Source organism: Lissotriton helveticus, chromosome 11 (assembly GCF_964261635.1).
Source record: "Lissotriton helveticus chromosome 11, aLisHel1.1, whole genome shotgun sequence".
NCBI lineage: Eukaryota > Metazoa > Chordata > Amphibia > Caudata > Salamandridae > Lissotriton > Lissotriton helveticus.
The window spans coordinates 677,066,173-677,084,906 of NC_136072.1; the positions used below are offsets into that span (position 1 = coordinate 677,066,173).

Below are 18,734 nucleotides of genomic sequence, written 5' to 3' on the forward strand. Positions count from 1 at the left end.
GGCCAAAGAGGCATGCAGTGTTGGAAGACCGCAGTCCCAGACTTAGGGAGGAGAATATCTTTTTGCCATACTGCTCATACCTCTTGGATTCCCTGTCAGGCGGAGCCGACGGGAATGCGGTCTGGGAATTGGAAGCCTGGATAAACAGGCTCTCGGGGTGGGGTGGGGTGGGGGGGACAGGAAACAAGGGTCACCCGGGCCAGGCGGTGGCATCTGGCCACGTTCCTATCTACAGGCGAATCTGTAGCGGGCCTGGACCAAGTGCCCAAAAGAACGTCGGTTAAGGCCTCTTTAAACGGCAGCAGAGGCTCAGCCGAGTTTGACTGCGGTTTAAGGACCTCAGTGAGGAGGTTAGTCCTCACGGCCACGACGGGAAGCTCAAGGCCCAAGGCCTTGGCCGTCCGCGTCAACACAACACTGTAGGTTGCCTCCTCCTCCGTAGCCACGGTAGGAGGTGAGACAAAACCAGTGTCTGGTGAGGTGTCCAGACCACTGGCATCCCCATGGTGAGGTGTCCAGACCACTGGCATCCCCAAGTCCACCTGTCCAGTCCTCCTGGGACTGACACTCCCATGTCAGAGGGTCCTCAGACCCCTCCCAACACTCCTCATCACCCATCTCCTGATACTCAGGGTTTTCAACTGATGGGGCCGGTTCATTGAAGTAAAACTCTCCGACGCCAGAACCGGAGCGAGGGAGGTGTCGGGGACGGCGTCGCCTGAAGACAGCGCCGGAGGTGACACCTGAGGGACCGGCGCGGGTGAGGTCGTCAGGTCAACCGGCGACGACCCGGATCCAGAAGCGGATCCTGTGCCGCCGAGCCCGAAGGCGCGGGCGTCATCGGGCCGAAGCACCCGCCGGCGTCGGGGCTGTAGCCGCCGACCCGCTAGGGCCCCCAAACGGGTCCGCTGGGCCCGAAGGCGCCGCGGAGCTCGCCGGAGTGAGAGACCTCATGGCCATGAGGAAGCGCTCGATCTCCTCTGTCGTCGCGTGCTGCCAAGGGACCGGAGGGTATGGGGCCGGACGCGACGTCCGCGACTCCGACAGAGCCGGGTGGGCGGTGTCACCTGAACCCCCTGGCCGCGTCGCGCGAGCGTAGAGGGGAGTCAGAAGAGCGATCACGTCTCTTCGACTTCTTGTGCTTACCTGACGACTTCGAACCTGAGGAGTGATGTCGACTCCCGGAGCTATGATGGCTCCGATCCCGCGACCGGCCCTCGACCTCTGTCCAGACCGGGACCTCTTGCGGCGTGGGGCCGACTGCCGGAGCTCAAGTCGCTTGCGGGACCGCTCCCGCCTAGCTTTTGAAGTCAGGGCCCGGCAGTCGGAGCAGGTCTTGTCGTCATGGTCGACGCCGAGACAGTGCAGACACCGGCGGTGAGGGTCCGTGACAGACATCAGTTGGTCGCAGTCCTCACAGGGCTTAAAACCTGGCATCCCTATCGGCACCGTTCGGAGTCGAAGACTCGAGAAATGATCAAAAAGGATTGCAAAAAGTTTAGTCAAAAAATGACTAAGGTACCACTTTTTCCAGATCTGCGCTGCTGGCGCGGAAAAAGAAGAACTGACATCATCACGCGGAGGCGGCGTCTAAGTACTCCGACAACATCATCACTGCGCCCACGACGCCGACGACGAACGCGGAGCCGCAGACGACGCCTACCGACGCCTACCGACACGCAAGGGTACTGCTACGCAAACATTTTCGGATCTAGTCTGACGCCTGGGGATATTCTAAGGTAAGGAATCTAATACTAACCTGTTTCTTTCAGATGTCCGTGCCTCCCCCTGCCCCCTACCTCCCGTCATCTGTGATGACTATGGTTTGCAATGCAATAGGTCTCGCGTAAAATGCGAGTCCTATTGCATTGCAAATGCTTGTCCTATTTTGGTGAGTTGCATCATTCATCAGGGTTGCATCAGTGCTTGTTTTTGCTGTGTGGTGTGTTCACAGGTGAGTCACACTATATGTTTTTTTTTTTATTTGGATGTTTCTCTGTGTGCTTTGGGAATTCTGCACCTTCACCTCTAAGGGTTGATCTGCCAAGGCATGCCTACGGTAAATAATTCCACATTACCCGAACAACTCGAAAAACTTAAGAAGAAGCAGGTCAGGTTACAACTTATGATATTGATGCTTACGGATTACCTAAAGGCGGAGGTTATCCCAGTTGGCCTACAGGTCCGCAATATTCCGGGCATCTTTACAGACAACCCCAAATACGTCTCGAATTTCAGCTATATTGGTACCACATGCTCGAGACAGTGGCTAGCGCTAGGAATCGATATAGCAACTGAAACATTAAAATCACTAGAAATTGAAATTAGTGACCTTTTGAAACAGATAAATGACTCTGACTTGACATCAGATTGTAAAAAGCTACTTGAGCAAGTAGAAAAAACAGTGGCAGATTTCCAGCGCATCGAACAAAACAAGAAATCTAATAAAGTCAAAAAAGATATAAAAAACTACAATATAGAAAACACATATCCCTACCTAAACAAGGATTTTTACACCAACAGGCCACACTTTAATCCCAATAATAGACCCTGGGGCAGATACAACAAACGACAAACTATAGTGGTTTTTTCTGATACATCAGAAGATTCATCTGACGCCTCAGATCCTGGTGAAGGCGGTAGCAACCCCAGACGGGGTGGAGGAGGCACCCAGCCTAATTTTTTATCCAGAGGCCAACAAGGGACACCCCAGAGGGGAAGGGTAAAGAAACCCCAAAGATGGTTCAACGCCCCCGGCGAGCGGAAAACCCGGAACAATTTCTACCAATGGTAGAAACCATCACAGACACTGTTCCAGCACCCTCACTCCACACGTCCTCTGGGGTGATACCCATTTTTAATCTATCCAGGCATACACTGCTTGAGCAGGAAATTGAGCTGTTGAAGAAAGGCTTATCTTTCGTTCCAACCATTCGACCAAACTTTATGGAGTTGCAGACTGAATTACTCAGATTCTTTAGACTGATTCGCTTGAAAGCTTTCTTCCAACTGCACCCATCGACTCCTCTCAACTCGATTACACCTTTCAGTCCCCCTTCTACCTTTCTACCAACTTCGGGTATGATTCCATCAGAAATCATTACCTTTGAGAAATTAGTCTTAAAAGATCTTGTCGACCTAGAAAAAGAAAAACTTTACATCCCGTACAACATCTAAAAATGTGAGAAGTATGCATTAAGCACTCTGAAAAATAATCCCTCACTCATAGTAAAGAGTGCTGACAAGGGCGGCGGGATTGTCCTTCAGGACATTGATTCCTATAAAAATGAAATAAACCGTCAACTTGGTAACACAGAACACTACCAGAGACTATCAAAGAACCCAACTAAGGAAATCCAAGAGACCATACTTAAGCTCACCAATGATGCCCGAGCACAAGGCTTTTTAAGCAAGAAGGAACATGCGTTTCTCAATGTTAAAAGCCCACGGCTCCCCGTGATATACACTCTTCCGAAGATTCATAAGAGTATTGACTCTCCCCCGGGCAGGCCGATTGTTTCTGCCTGCAGCTCTATCTTGGAACCACTGGGGAAGTACGTCGACTTCTTTATTAAGGATTTCGTGCCATCGACTTGCTGCTACGTACGTGACAGCATGGAGATGATAAATTTGGTAGAGCACTATCCATATGATCCAGAGGTTAACACACTCTGCACCATGGATGTAGAGTCGCTCTACACAAATATCCCCCAAACAGCGGCTCTCCTTGTGATCCAAAAAACATTGGACACCCGCCCCCGACCCCACAGGGTACCCACAGTGTTCATACTGCAATTACTCGAACTCTGCTTATCTAGAAACTTTTTTGTATTTGATAATACATTCTACCAATAAATAAAGGGTACCTCAATGGGGGCTATTTTTGCTCCACACCTGGCTATCCTGTTTATGGACGCCCTGGAAACCGGGTCAATCTTGACTAATGGGAATCCGTTCCGCTCAGGGATTTCTGTATGGCGTCGCTATATCGACGACATCTTCCTGATTTGGAATTCTGATATCTCCGCCTTACATTCGTTTCTCCATTGGTTGAACAATAATTGCGCAGACCTCAAATTCACCCTTGCCCACGACAAAACAGAAATACCTTTTCTAGATCTCACAATCTACCATGAAGCAGGTGAATTATTGACACGCTTATACAGGAAACCCACTGAACGGAATACTCTCCTAAGGTATGAGAGTAACCATACGAGGGCGTTGAAGGATTCATTGCCTTACTCACAATTTCTGAGGATCAGGCGAAATTGTTCATCTAAATCTGATTACTTCAGGGAAGCCAATAACTTAACAAACAAACTCAAAGCACGTGTCTACCCTAGGAGACTAATAAAAAAGGCATCCAAGAGAGCGTGGTACTGTCCACGAGAGGTACTACTCTCACCAAAGACTCGGGACAGGCAAGAGAGGATTGCGTGTGTTACCACCTTCTCCCCCGTCTCTAATAAAATTCGTAAGTCCGTTTTGAAACATTGGCCCATGATAAATGCAGGTCCAATAAATTTAGAAAGACCTATTTTTGCCTTTAAAAAGAGCAAGAACTTGAGGGACCATTTGGTACGAGCAGCTTTACCTGCTCCCAGTCTGAATACAACCATTGATTCCATCTGGGGTCTCCCACCAATTCTAGGGCATGTAAAATGCGGTCAATGTACTGTGTGTGAATTCACAATTGAAGCTTGTAAATTTAGCCACAATGACGTAACTGTTGATATGAAAAGCCTCACTATTTGTAACAGCAGCAACGTAATTTATGCAATTCTATGTCCATGTCCAAAAATGTACGTTGGCCAAACCACCCAAAAGGCGAAGACACGAATATGCCAACATAGAAGTCGCATTAGATGTGGGACTCCGAATGCGCCTTTGGTTGAACATTTCTCTGAATACAAGCACACTGCGGATGACCTGAAATGGACAATTCTGAAAGTTGTGAAGCTACCACAGAGAGGGGGCAACCTAAGCCAACTCCTGAATCGTGAGGAACTCAAGTCCATAATTCAGTTTAACACCATCCACACGGGACTCAACAGAAGTGAGGATTGGACAAACCTCCTCTAAGAGACTTTATTCAATACTTGACAATATGCCCTGAATCCATCATGAACTGTTTTTGTTTTAATATAACTCTTCAGATATCATGTGTCACCTGCACTTCCCCTTGGAACCTATCACTCCCAACCACCACAGACAATTATCACTGTCCAACGCACAAAGTCCTAATGCACGTATATTCTGTTCATCACTACCCCCTTATTTGTCCCGACTCATGCAACAATGGCCCCCCTTTTATTTTATTTTATTCTATTTTTTATTTTTCTCCATTAGCGCAGCTGCGCTCGAACACCACTATAAGATGGCGCCTACCCTGGCGATGTTACAAAGTTGAACTGCTTCCCAGTCCGCACGGACCCGTAGTCCCCAGAGAGTGACGCCCAATTTTCAAACACTTCAACCCATTTCAAGATGGCGCCCCACTGGGGGTTGAAGCCAACGAGGACGATGTACATGATCAAATGACTATGCTCGTCAGCCTGTTTATCAAGTGCCCGTACCTGTCCGCAGCGCGCACACGGAAGAACCATTGAAGTTCTCGGCATCGTCCAGACTTGGTAAGCTCCCGCTCCACTGTTAGTCCATCTGAGTCCTACAGGGGTCCAGGAATCAAATTTAAGTATGCTTTTTTTCCCCCCAGCGGATCGTTGATTCCCCATGACCGCCTCTCGGCAACGGCCAGCGAGCCACGCCGAAATTTAGAATCGCGTAATTCTAGCGCGACAGCAGCGTAAAGGGTTATCTCCCCCTTCGAACAAAAGGGTATGTTCTTTGCCTTTTCCACAAACCTTAGCATCAAATCGCCCATGTGCGGTTACTAATTATAATTACTTTCACTCTCTGAATATTAGACTCCAAAGGACTCCGGTCACCGGTCCCATCACCTTTGACCATAACGGCGGATCGAACTGCCATTTTAAACCCAATTGATGTGCCTTGCTTGCTCCATAGTTGAGCCCAAGGTATGTCTCTAAACACCTCTGTATTAAGGTTGGCACGATCCTGCATAACCGAGGTGTAACCCTTATTTTCTTCCCCCAGCTAAACCCACCAAGTACCATTTGCACTGAAACTCACTGGCTCCCCCCGCCCTACGATACAGTCCATCTACAGATGCCTTTTATTTTGAGCTAAAAGGTAGGCTGCTCCCAGTGTCAATGTTATTTCAATCCACGTATATGGATAAGTGCACCTCGCTCCCCTCGCCACAAACACAGAGGGATGAGCATAATATTTAGCCAACACAATGCACCGTTAAAACTCCAATCCATCACTTCTCCATCACTGCGATTCCGAGTTTTCATGTGATGTTTTTAATGTTCTCCTGTAATATTTGGGATATCTTATCCACAATCACCAGCACAGTCCACCCACTGCGATTCCGAATGTCACAACGTTGCAGATGGCAAAAAACTGACTAGTCTCCCCAGTCGTATATTGACAATTTCTCCTCTTTTATTTTTTATTTTTCTTTGTTCCCTGTTTTCTCCCAAACAGGCTAACTCTAACGATTAAACCAGGCAAACATTTAATTAAGTCCTGATGATGATCCCTTGATAATTAGAGCACGGGATCGAAACGTCGACTCCTCTGAGTGGACATACAGTGAATTCAATGTGTACCTGTATTTGTATGGACCACTTCAGGAGATACTGTTAAAATCCTTGACTTAAAAACAGTACCCTGTTTGCTCTTTCCTTTGCCTGAAACACCCTTTCCTATCATCTTATCCTTCTTTCTTGTTTCCCACTGTACGGCACAGGCGTGTCCTTTACTGCATTGAATTGTTGTTGTATACTTGAATTTGAAATAAGATTCTAATCTATCTAACTAATAAAATTCCCTGTCCGGCTGGACAAGGAAAAGAAATATATAGAGCCTATTTTGGTCTATATTACATTGGTTTATTATCTTATATATGCTTAGGACCCTTGTCTCTTTAAACTTGTTTTGCTGAGCATTCCAACAATTATGCAACATGAAAACTGTTATTATGAAAACACTAACTGTTTTTTATGTTTTACCTTTTTGTTCCAGGTTTACCACTATTTGAAGGTATAATTACAGACACTTCTTCCTGTTTCAAATTAATTGTAGTGATTGGGTACTATTCACTAATATTGCTACCATGATCCCAATCACTGTGTAGATGAGGAAACCCAGACCTGATGAATTGCCACTGATAGGTAAAAACTAATAGTGGCAAGAAACATGTTGACCCACCTATGCACAATCTATGAGCTGATACAGACCATCTCTTCTGCTTTTAGCCACCAGTACCAGTTTTTTAATCTAGACAAGAGGACCCAGATATTAAAATGACAAGAGTATCTCTTAGTCTATTTTAACTTACCTACACTCACACCTATCTACACTGAGAGCCCATACATCTTTATCCACACTTCACTTATGGTATAAAACAAAAGAACTCCGGCAAAGAGACCTCTGAGGGCACCCGTCAGACATTGCAGTGCCGGCTCAATGAAGAGCATGCCCTATAATGAAGCATGACACCAATACGTTTGTCCGAGTGTCTTTCACCTGAGCAATCAGATGCCCCCATCTGATTCCTCAGTTGTATACCGACCTGTGTTTCAGAACCTATTTTCTCAGGAGCTGTATACCCCCTTTGTTTACTCAGGAGTAGGCAGCGGAAGTACAGGCCTCATTTGTTTTTTTAAAACATTACAACTCACTTGCTACAACATTTTTGAACTATGTAAATCATTGTAGGAATACAACAATAAGGCTCTCAATATAAGTGGGAGAACACAAAATATCTCAGGCACTAGCCTGAGGAGGGAACAAGAGGCAGTAGGGTGCTGGGAAACGGTCAGCCTCCAATCAAAAATGTTTACCGCAATAGAGACCGCTCCTAGAATGTGACCAAATGAAATTAAAGTGAGGTGCCAAGTGATAGTGGGGCAGCTCACAAAAAATGATGGACTGGCATCACACACCACCAGGTGTCATGCTTCATCATCTGCCAGTCCTCGCCCTCCAGAAACCGCATTTGGTGGAGGGCGGGCATGCACCTGGAGACAGGGATACACTTCTAAGGTGAGTGGGGGCCAAAGAAAAAAGAAGTGAATTGAAAAGGCCATCACAGTGCACCCATAGAAACTTTATTCAATAAGGAGACTGTGTGGGGTTAAAATAAAAAGTGCGGTGAATAAGGATCCAATCATCCCGTCGCCGCTGTGAAGTTATATAGATAGGTCAACATGTTTCTGCCAAATGTCCCAGTGGGTACGTGGCTTTCATAAGTACCAGACTAGAGGGGGCTTCAATCTTACCAAACGTTGTTGGCAGTACCACTCTGTGGGTGTGATAAATAATCACTCTCCACTGGCGGGGTCGATTGACCTGTAACAGTATATAAAAGGATGGAGCACATATTATTTGATAGCATGTGATCAGTAGGATTTGGTCAATAAGGTTAATCAATTATAAACCCACATCAATAGTTGTGATGTGGGGTTTGTTTAAAAAGAGGAGAAATTCCAGTTGACAGTAAATATGCTGGAAACTGGAGCTACCTCCAAGTCATAAGTCTTACCCTTTAAAACAAGACGACTTGCCCCATGGGAGGGGGGGGTTCTGGAGAGTCCCCGTGGTCACACTGTGCTGGAGAAGGAAGACGAGGTATAATGTACACAGAGCATTTTATATCCAATAAAATCGGATATCCATTGTATAACAACGAAATATTCAAGCACAGGGTTAAAAACTCACTGATTCCGAGAACCTTCTCAGTCCGATCACCTATGGTATGCGTCTCTCCACCTCCCCGGCGATAAAATGACATCGCGGTAGGCGGATTTTATAGTGTTGCCCCGATACTAATTACTGTGCATCAGCGTAGTCGGTGAAAGGCTGCAGGTGTGTCTGCGCGTTCTGATGACACTGAGTTTCCTGTGTCTTCAGCGTGTTCAGTAAAAACCCAACCTTATTGGTACAGATGCCGGGAAGAGGGCGTGATAGAAGCCTCATCTGTCAGGGAATTGAGTCACATACGCGGGACGCGAAGTTGTATCTGGTGTCCCGTAGTGGTGTGCCTGATTTGCCGGAACGTGTGTGATTCCAGGACGTGATTGGCTGAAACAACCACGTGACGTGTCGCGTGTATTCCAACCTGACGCGTTCTGCGTGAAAGCCCTAGTTACTGGGAGATGCTGGGGGATGCTAAGTTCAATATACATCACCTCGATCATCGATCGAGGGTTTTTGATGGTAAATAATTTATACGGGACATTGGTAAAAGATTTAGATGTTTTCAGATAAATATATGATCTTGCGTGATGTACTTTGATTTCACCGGGTTCCGCATCATCCGGGAAAAAACGGAGAGTAAGGACTACATGTTGAGTGGTCTCTTTATGCAGTTAAACATGTTTAAAACAGAACCCTTGTGTTTTAGGATATGTTTTAGGTTTTGTAAAGACCGGGGGATCATATTACCAAAGATATTAAAGAAAATTGTATAAGGCGGCCACAGGGGTTGGGCGTTGTTGTCATGGATTACAATTTTCTTGACCTGGGCTAGATTGCAGACTGTCAGTGTACCATTGGTGTATAGAAAAGCCACAGATCATACAGAGCATTAATGTCCCAGGTTGATATTTCATTGGTTCATTTGTAGCCATGGAATATCATTGTTGAGACCATTTTTAGAAGTGTTGAGCCTGTATACCCATTGTTGTTCTCTTATGTGAAGGGTATGTGTGAGATTAGCTTTCTCTTTCTTTAGTACTTCAAGCACTGTCCATTTCAGATCCCATTCTGTGTGACTCATCTCAAGAAAATGTCTGGTTAACCTAGTGTTGTCTTTTTTGCACCTAAAGGTGCTGCGGTGTTCACTAATGCAAAGCTTCACTTTACGAGTGGTCATACCAATACACATTTTCTTGCAAGGGCAGGTTAACAAGTACATCACATTGTCAGTGTTGCAGTTGCTGAAATTATTTAACACCCACGATCTGTCAGTGCCTATATCTACTTCTTTCATCGTGCTGGTATATTGGCACGTAACACAGTTGCCGCATGGGTAGTGACCCACCGGTTGTTGGTGGCCCCATAGTGTTAGCTGGTTTTCTCTTTCTTTTGTTGTATTTTTTGTATGTACTAGTTCATCCTTGATATTGCGACTCCTTTTGAAGGCAAAGAGTGGTTGTGCCCATTCCTTCTGGCTTGTGTTCAGAATATGCCATTTCTTCCTAGTGATATTCTGAACCCTGTTTGTTACACAGACAAGTCTGTCTGCTTTCTCTTTGTGTGTAGCTTCCAAGAGTGAGTCACGGTGGTTATTTCTTGCTCGTTTCTTCGCCTTGGTTATCAGTTTCTTTGGGAATGCCTGGCCAAGAGTTTCTTCTCTAGATCCTCTGCTTGTGTGTTGTAGTCTGTTATTTCCAAGCAGTTCCTTCGTATGCTCAAGAACTGGCCCACAGGGAGGTTCTGTCTCAAGGATTTGGGATGATAGCTCTCAAACAGTAACAGACTGTTCTTATCTGTCGGTTTGTTGTAAACTTTTGTCCGTATGCCTTCTGAGGTGAGATCAATGTCTAGATCCTGAAAGATGGCATGGTTTTTGTCTATTGCTTCCTCAGTCGTGCCATTCCAAACAATAAGAACATCATCTATAAATCTTTTCCATGTTTTCAATTTAGTGACGAAGGGGTTGTTATCTGTGATGATGTTATCTTCTTCGAATTGGTGGACGTAAAGGCACGCCAGCTGGGTACAAAAGTGCTTTCCATCGACGTGCCTTGTGTCTGAGGTATATAACGTCATTGAATTCGAAGTAATTCTCTGTGAGCACTATTTCTGCGCATTCCATCACAAAATGCTGTGGTGTGATAAAGTTCCATTCCTGATCAAGGAGTATTTGTTCGACCACCTCCAGTGTACGTTTTTGAGGAATACTTGTATAGAGTGCCTCTATATCCATGGTGATAAAGATGTCTTCTTCCTGGTGGATATCTATATCTCGGAGGTGGCAGAGAACATATTTGGTGTCTTGGAGGTACGATCTTGATGTTTGGACTATTGGTCTGAGGAACCAATCGCAAAACTGCGATAGGGGTTCTAACACAGAATCAACACCTGAGACAATCGGTCTGCCGGGTGGTGGAAATTTATTTTTGTGGATTTTGGGCAGAGTATAAAACCTCGGCATCCTGGGATCGTTGTTAACAAGAAAGTCTGCTTCGTTTTAGTTATCCAATCATTCGTTGTTGCTTCATGGACAATTGTCTTGATTTTATTCAAAAGGGTTGGGGTGGGGTCCCTCTGGTAGATCTCATAGCTGGTTTCATCAGCAAGTAGCCTCAGGCATTCGTCTTGGTACATGACGGTATCTAATATAACCGTGGCTCCACCCTTATCCGCCGGTTTAATTACAATTTCTTTGTTTTGTTTTAAATTCTGTAGGGCTGATCTCTCTTCCCTGGTCCGGTTCTGAAATCCTTTCATATCATGGAAGTTGATTTTCTCAATTTCGGTCAAGACTGCTTGTTCGAATGTTAGAATATTGCATGGAACATTTTGCGTGGGTGGAGAGAAGGATGACTTATTCCTAAGGTTGGTATGTCCATCATCCCGGGCTATGTTGACATTTGCATCCCCAAAATAGGCTTTAAGTTAGACTTCACGAAAGAATTGGGCAAGTTCAGCGTGAAGGATAAACGGATCATTTTGTGGAGTAGGGACAAAGCCTAGTCCCTTCTGCAAGATGGATTTTTCATCACTAGAGAGTTGGTGCTTACTCAGGTTCACGATGTTTGTTACATCCGGCTCGTTGATGGGGCATTGCCTCTGCCTTTGCTCCTTGTTACTGCTCCCGGGGTTTCTTCCACGGGATCCTCCCAATGAACCCTGGGGCCTCTTCGTGGCTTTTGTTTTCCTCATCCCCTCCCCCTGCCCCTGGCTAAAAAAGGCTGGGGACCTGGTAGGAAGCCATATCCTGGTGGATAATATGGTTGTTGCCAGTAGCCATACGGGTTCATGGGCGGTGCAAACATTTGTTGATTTGGATACTGTCGGGGTCTTTGTTCCTGGTGTGATGTTGTCCCATCTCCCTCATCACTGCTGCCTGAAGAGCTTCAGTCATCCCTGGAGCCAAAGGTCCAGTTCTGGGGTGTCAGTCTGGCGCGTGGTTGTCTCTTGGTTAGCTGTGGTTCCGGTGCTTTATCATAGTACTCAACAGTGGTGTATGGATAGACTGTATTTCTTTTGAATTTCTGGACATCTTTCCTGAGTTTGGTGATCTTAGATTGTGTTAGAAATTCGCGGTATTCAGAGTGGTCATTGTTAATATCTTCCAATTTTTTCTTAAATATTTTGACGTCAATACTTGTTTTTAAAGCATTCTCACTTTGTTGGATCTCAATGAGTAAAGTGTCCGCTAGTTGTCTCGCGGTGGTGATGATCAGGACTAACCAGTCCTTAGTGCATTTCCATACAATACCAGACCAGTTGATACGGAATTCTCTATTATTCAAGAAGAGTCTCGGTTCGTTGGTGACTACAAGGCCCCTAGGGGCAGTGTTCTTCCGGAGATACTCCGTCATGAAAGCCCCATGGAGGGCTGTGCGAATCTGTTCCTTCTTCTTAGATGTTAGTGTCTCCCATTCATCCGAATGTTTAACTGTGTTTGCTACTACTGTTTCTGCCAGGAGTGATGGTGTTCTTAAAATCTCTGCATACGCGTCTTCACTGAATGTGAGTTCAGTCTCCATAGTGCGAGATTAAGGAACTTGTAAAAGTCTTTATAAGGTAGTTGTGGGAGAAATAAACAATTTTATTAAATCCCAATCCCCATTGGGGAGGATGCCCTGTTAATTTTTTCCCGCAGCCAGCAGCTGCACTACATAGGAGAACACAAAATATCTCAGGCACTAGCCTGAGGAGGGAACAAGAGGCAGTAGGGCGCTGGGAGACCTGTCAGCCTCCAATCAGAAATGTTTTCTCAATATAAGTGGCCCCCCTCAGAGACCCATTGGGGCCTGTAATTGTGAGATACTTACCTGCTGTTACCTGTATCTTGGAATTCTTGGTTTGGAGCTTTGCACTCGCGCTCTCCCTCTTCAGTCCAGTCACCATCCCTTTTATGTTGTACAGTTTGTCTCACTCTATCACTTCAGTTTCATCGCCTTCACGCTTCAGAGCCCTGGGTTCCTTTCTGCATGTGAAGACTGCTGCGCCTTTATGGAGGCAGATGCCTATACAAAGGAATAAGTAACATGTTACCAACAATACTTTTTCTATCAGAGTGGTAAGATGAAGGACTATTAATTATTGGGAGTAACGTACCGTATTACAACAGGCTTCTTTCCAGGAACTTGAGATTTATTCCTAGATTTTGTTTTAGAAAACTGTGCTATAAAGAATGCTAAGACTGGCAGATCCTTTCTACTAAGACTTAATTCAACTGGAATTTTTTTGGCATTCCTTGGAACATTATTTCATGAAGGATTTTGCTGTTTATTTTTGTTCAAGCATTCTGTTATTTTTAATTTTTTTGGAGAATCTATGTGGAATGAAGGATCATTTCAAGGTTCTCGTGTGTTGTAAGGATTCCGTAATGATAGAAGGGGTCATGTATAGGAGGCTGGCTTAATATATGGTGCTCACTTATGTAAGTGTAGCACCCTGCACTAATCCACACATCCCTTATGGTGATTTTAGTGGTCTTAGATAACCTTAGAAAGCACTTTAAGTGGTAGCTGTGTGAGCAGCCTTCAGGCTTAGTCCAGAAGGAGAGTAAAGCAGCTTGTTTTACCAGTACGTAATCTTATAGTGTAGGTTAAGTGAAAAAGAACCACATAGTGTAGTTATAAAAAGATGTCTTTATTATAACACATTGCATTATCTACTACCCGAAGTTATATCCACAATACCCCAATACTATGATTAAAAAAATCACGTAAGTGGCACAAATAAAAAGTGGTCACCAGGAGACCCAACCATATAATAAAATAGTGAAATGCGAACCACGACCTAAGTCAAGATTGGACCCAGGAGATAAAGAAGAGTCAGGAACCCAACAAACCATACCCAGGAACCCCACGGAGGCTATGGGCAGAGTAGGAACACAACCGCAGACTCAATACAAGTCAATGGGTACACCGCAACTGCAGTTTTTAGGAAGAAGGACTCTTCCCAGCGGACCCTGAAGAAACCCAATAGAAGATGGAAGGTTAGAAAGTCATCCCACCCGTGGATACCCTAGAAACCAGCATACCTACACCAGGTAAGCCGGGCGCATAGGTGCGAAGTGACATCTGAAACCACCATAGACCACTATGGAGGACTTCAGTGAAGATGCAGCTGGCGAAGAAGGGGAAAGAGTACGGTGGAAATCAAAGATGGACTCAAAATGAGAGGTATCTGCAAGCAGAGGGGACAGAGTCTACACCACTCAGGAGTGACCAGGAGGCACGGAAGACGAATGCTCACCGATGTCAGACGGATGTCAAGAGCCAGGGGGCAGTGTCCGGCAGGGGTACCAACATGACTTTGCAACGGCAACCAACATAGTAGTCGAAAAAGGTGCAGTGACGGGACCAGCAAGGTCCAGGTTACTCACCATTAGCAGGTAAGTCAGAGCAGGCCCGAGCAAGTAGGGGAGCTCACTGGAGCCAAAGAAGACCCCCACGAGGACCCATGGGCCGAAGGCACAAGAGTCGCAGGAGGACCTTGAGCAGCTCACCAAAGGATGAAGGCCCATGGTGCAGAGGATGATGCCGGAGGCTGGAGCTTCTCAGAGCTGGAAGATCTCTGGTGAAGAGAGTCAAAAAGCCTTGACAACGGCAAGTCGACACAGAGCACAAGGGTACTGCTCGAGCAGTTCGGACGAGGGATACTGGCTTCAAACTCGCTGTGAAGACAGTGCAGGTCTCAAGGGAGTTGCAGAACCACTACCTGTGTTGCTTAACCTTTCAGAGACAATATGGAGTTCAGGAACAGCAGACCGGTCGGCTTCGCTGTGGTGCCTGCAGATGCAGGTAAGTGACTCTTTCTCTTCAAGGGAGATTCCTTCAGGTGTCTTGGATGTCCACAGGCCTGTAGAAGAACCTCTATGTAGCACAGGCCCAGACGATGCAGAAGATTGGCTAAACGACAAGACCAGGAGCAGCAGGAGTCTTCTCAGTTGCAGTCTCAGTTTTTAAAGCGAATTCAAGTGAAGTCCATAGTGCCCAGACGGTTGAAGATTAAGTGGATTCGGATCTGAATCTTGTCCGATGATGAATCTAAGGAACCACCCACAGGTAAGCCCTTCAGTACCCTAAGGAAAGGGTTGAGACGATTCAGGGGTCCCTCCCACAGGAGGGGCTGGACAGTGGGGAAAATTCTCCCATGTACTTTGTCTAGTTTCGTACCAGTGCAGGATCCAACGGCTCCCTGAACTCGTTACAACTGGAGTATGCATGGAGGGCACTAAATGTGCCCTTCAAAGTGGTCTAGTGGTGCTGGCAAGCACCCCCACTCTGTCCCAATACACTACGTCCTGTCTGGGAGGTGGCCATACCTCCCTGTGACCGGAAACCTATTGTCCTGCCTTCCCCTGCTCGATTTTGGATAAGCAGCAGGAGGGCAGATTATTGTAACTGGTCGGCAGCAGCCATAGTTTGCTGTCCGGGTCTAGAAGACTGGTACCAGGAGCATTGAAGGCCTTGTGACAGAGCTTTACGGTGCATGGAATCATACCTCCAACATCGTTTATGTTGTTGAGGTATGATTCCAACATGTTTGATACCAAACACAACAGGGTTTGTTACAGCCAGTTTAGAGTTAGCCACTGCATAATGACGCATGGCCACTCTATGTATCATAATGGCTGATGCTCTTACAACCCGGAAGAATGGACTCCGTGGATTGTAGGGGTGTCCTGCTTATCCAGGGGTATCCTCACACCAATAACCAAGCACACTGCCTTCAGGATTGAAAGGCCTGCCTTAAAGGTGACTTATAGGTTTTAAGAACCGTGACCTCCGATATAAGGAATCTTATATCTGCTGTAAGTGATGCTAGCACCAGCTTATATAGGCTGCAATGGTAGGCCTGTAGTCACAATTTGAGTGGTCCGCCATGGGTGGCATAATACATGCTTCAGCCCATGGGGGCCCCTTTTGTACCTATGTCCTGGGTACCTTAGTACCATATTCTAGGGACTTACAAGGGTACACCAGTAGCCAATATGGGGGGTACTTAAGTACTCACCATGTCCAATTTAGGGAAGAAGCACAGAGACTGAGGTCCTGATTAGCAGGATCCCAGTCAGACTAGTCAGTAAAACACAATGACACCAGCAAATGGTGGGGGTGACCATAAAAGCAGATCCTACCTTTCCACATCATAACTAAAGGTGAGAGGTAGATGTGAAGAGGGAATATTGGTTGGAAAACGATTACATGCTCTGTGTGTGTTACTGACTTCTATAATTTCCCAACATCATAAGTGGCTATTTATCATTGGGTCAACAGTGGGGAAAGTGGGAACTTATGGTAAGGAATAATACAATCATTAGCTGAATGTGTCTAATAGTGATAACATAGGAACTTTACAGAGTGGTTATAAATGTTTTTACATTTATTTCTGCAGATGTACAAGAAGCATTGACGACACCTACAGAAACTCCAGATATGAGGGGATGCTACAAAGGAATCCTGACTACAGCATTATTAGTTTTCTCCAATTTCCCCTTTGTGCTGTTTTATCTAGGAAGTTGTATTTTTCCACCAGTGGTTAGGGGAGGGCTCGAGGGGGCATAGGGAGCTGGTTAATGGATATACATCTCGCTCCTACATGACTAGCCACACCATCTATTCATATACAGTTGTGCGCCGCAGTGACAATTGGTAACTGCTGTTACCTGCCCCATCGGAATAAAGAGGCAACTCGAACATAGTGATGAGTATATTTTAAAAGTGTTAGTCATGAATCATATGAAGCACTTGAAATCTTGGTAAATCTTTTGCTACATTTTTCTCATCATTTTGTCATTAACATATTTTGTAACAAAGTCATTTGAAACAACTACTTACAAAGCACTGCATCCAATATATTTCCCCTCTTTATTAAATCCACAGTTTCCAAACCTATCCTTTTCAACATTTGATTCAAGGAAACATATAGGATCTGCAGCTATTGAACCTATAAAATAAAAGAGCAAAACAAACTATCTTACACTGATTATTTTAATTAGGAGCATCATTTAAATGTATTATGCGAGTAAATAACTTACAATACAGGTTTTATGCTGAATCACCCACAAACTGCCTTAAAATATAGGACTGACCAACCAACACACACAATGGGTACCTAGAGCACTACAAGGAGGTAAGTCAAAAAATATACACATTAATCCTACCCCTAAATGCGGCGATTAACATAACATAACATAACATAACATAACAGGTGTAATTGTAAAGCGCACGTTCACCCCATCAACGGGGTATCTTGGCGCTGAAATAACAGATTTATATTGTTACCCAACTCAATGGTACTCATTTTATCGACCTCAAATGGATGAAAGGCTGAGTAGACCCGCTGGGATTTTAACCTGTGACCATGAGGTCAAACACAGGCCAAACACAGGCCCCTGCAGTGGATGCATTAGTCCACTGAACCACCAGACCCGGATTGGGCAGTGGCCAACAGCAACACTACCTCCTCAGTGTGTCTGTCTCCCACTGGCCAATACTGGGGAGGGGTAAAAAGGCCCCCCGGTGCATTTTAGCTCGACTGATCTGGCAGTCCAATGTTGATCAGCATACAGGATGCGCTGCTGTCATTACAGTAAAGTGAAAGTGAAAGGAGCCAATGGCCTTGTTTTCCTTTTACTGCATCAGTGTTCAAGGGGCATAGATCAGCCCCACAAACACTGATTCTCTTAGACACTTATGCAGTATTTATTTGGAGGGGTGCCCATCCCGGCCATGGCCCCTGCTCTCCCTCACACGAGGGCCCAATAGGATTTCTGCATCCCCCCCTTAGGAGTGGCTAGGGGTATTAAACTCCAATCTTCCACTTGTGAGGCCAGAAAGCCCACTAGACACCAGAGTTTTGAAAATGGCATCAAAACAAACAAAAGGATGGGGCAGCTTTCCTGGAATCGAGCCATATCCAAGCTTTAGTAGGGGCAAGAAAGTCTATCTGTTCCCCTGGTGGAAGATCGGAGGCTTATCCTAATTGGGGTGATTGCCCCGAATTGTCCCGCTGGGAGGGTAAAAAGCCCACTAGACACCAGGGAACTTGCATTTGGGGCAAAAGAAAGGGGTGTGGGCATTGCAATCCGGCATTTGCCACATCACTACCCCGAAAGAGTCAATCAGTCTTTGTGCCCTCCTCAGGGGCAGACAGGGGATTTCCCCCAATCTGCACCTGGGGGTGGGCAGAAAGGCCACAAGACAACAGGGATTTCAAAATGGCGCAAAAACAAACAAAAGAATAGAATAGCCTGCCCAAGCATTTTGCCATACCCTTAATCAAGTAATGGCAATATTGGCTTTCTACCCCCGGAGGCAGACAGGAGACCTGTCCCACTTGGAGAAGTTTGCCCCAAATCTGCTCTAGGGAAGGGGGATAGAAAGCCTACTAGACAAACAAATGACTTACCTTCGGTAACGCCTTATCTGATACAGACTATACCTAGCCGC

At 45.7% G+C, this 18,734-nt stretch overlaps 1 protein-coding gene across 4 annotated transcripts in view; it reads right to left on the minus strand.

Annotated features, from left to right (window-relative positions):
- The window catches only part of LOC144791082 (disintegrin and metalloproteinase domain-containing protein 9-like), a 2,835,950-nt gene that overhangs the window by 1,354,992 nt on the left and 1,462,224 nt on the right, over positions 1-18,734 (minus strand). For all 4 annotated transcript variants that reach the window (XM_078665732.1, XM_078665731.1, XM_078665734.1 and 1 more), the window contains one exon: positions 17,121-17,229. In XM_078665732.1, the coding sequence (XP_078521858.1) occupies positions 17,121-17,229 (109 nt within the window). The remainder of the gene's footprint in view (positions 1-17,120; positions 17,230-18,734) is intronic.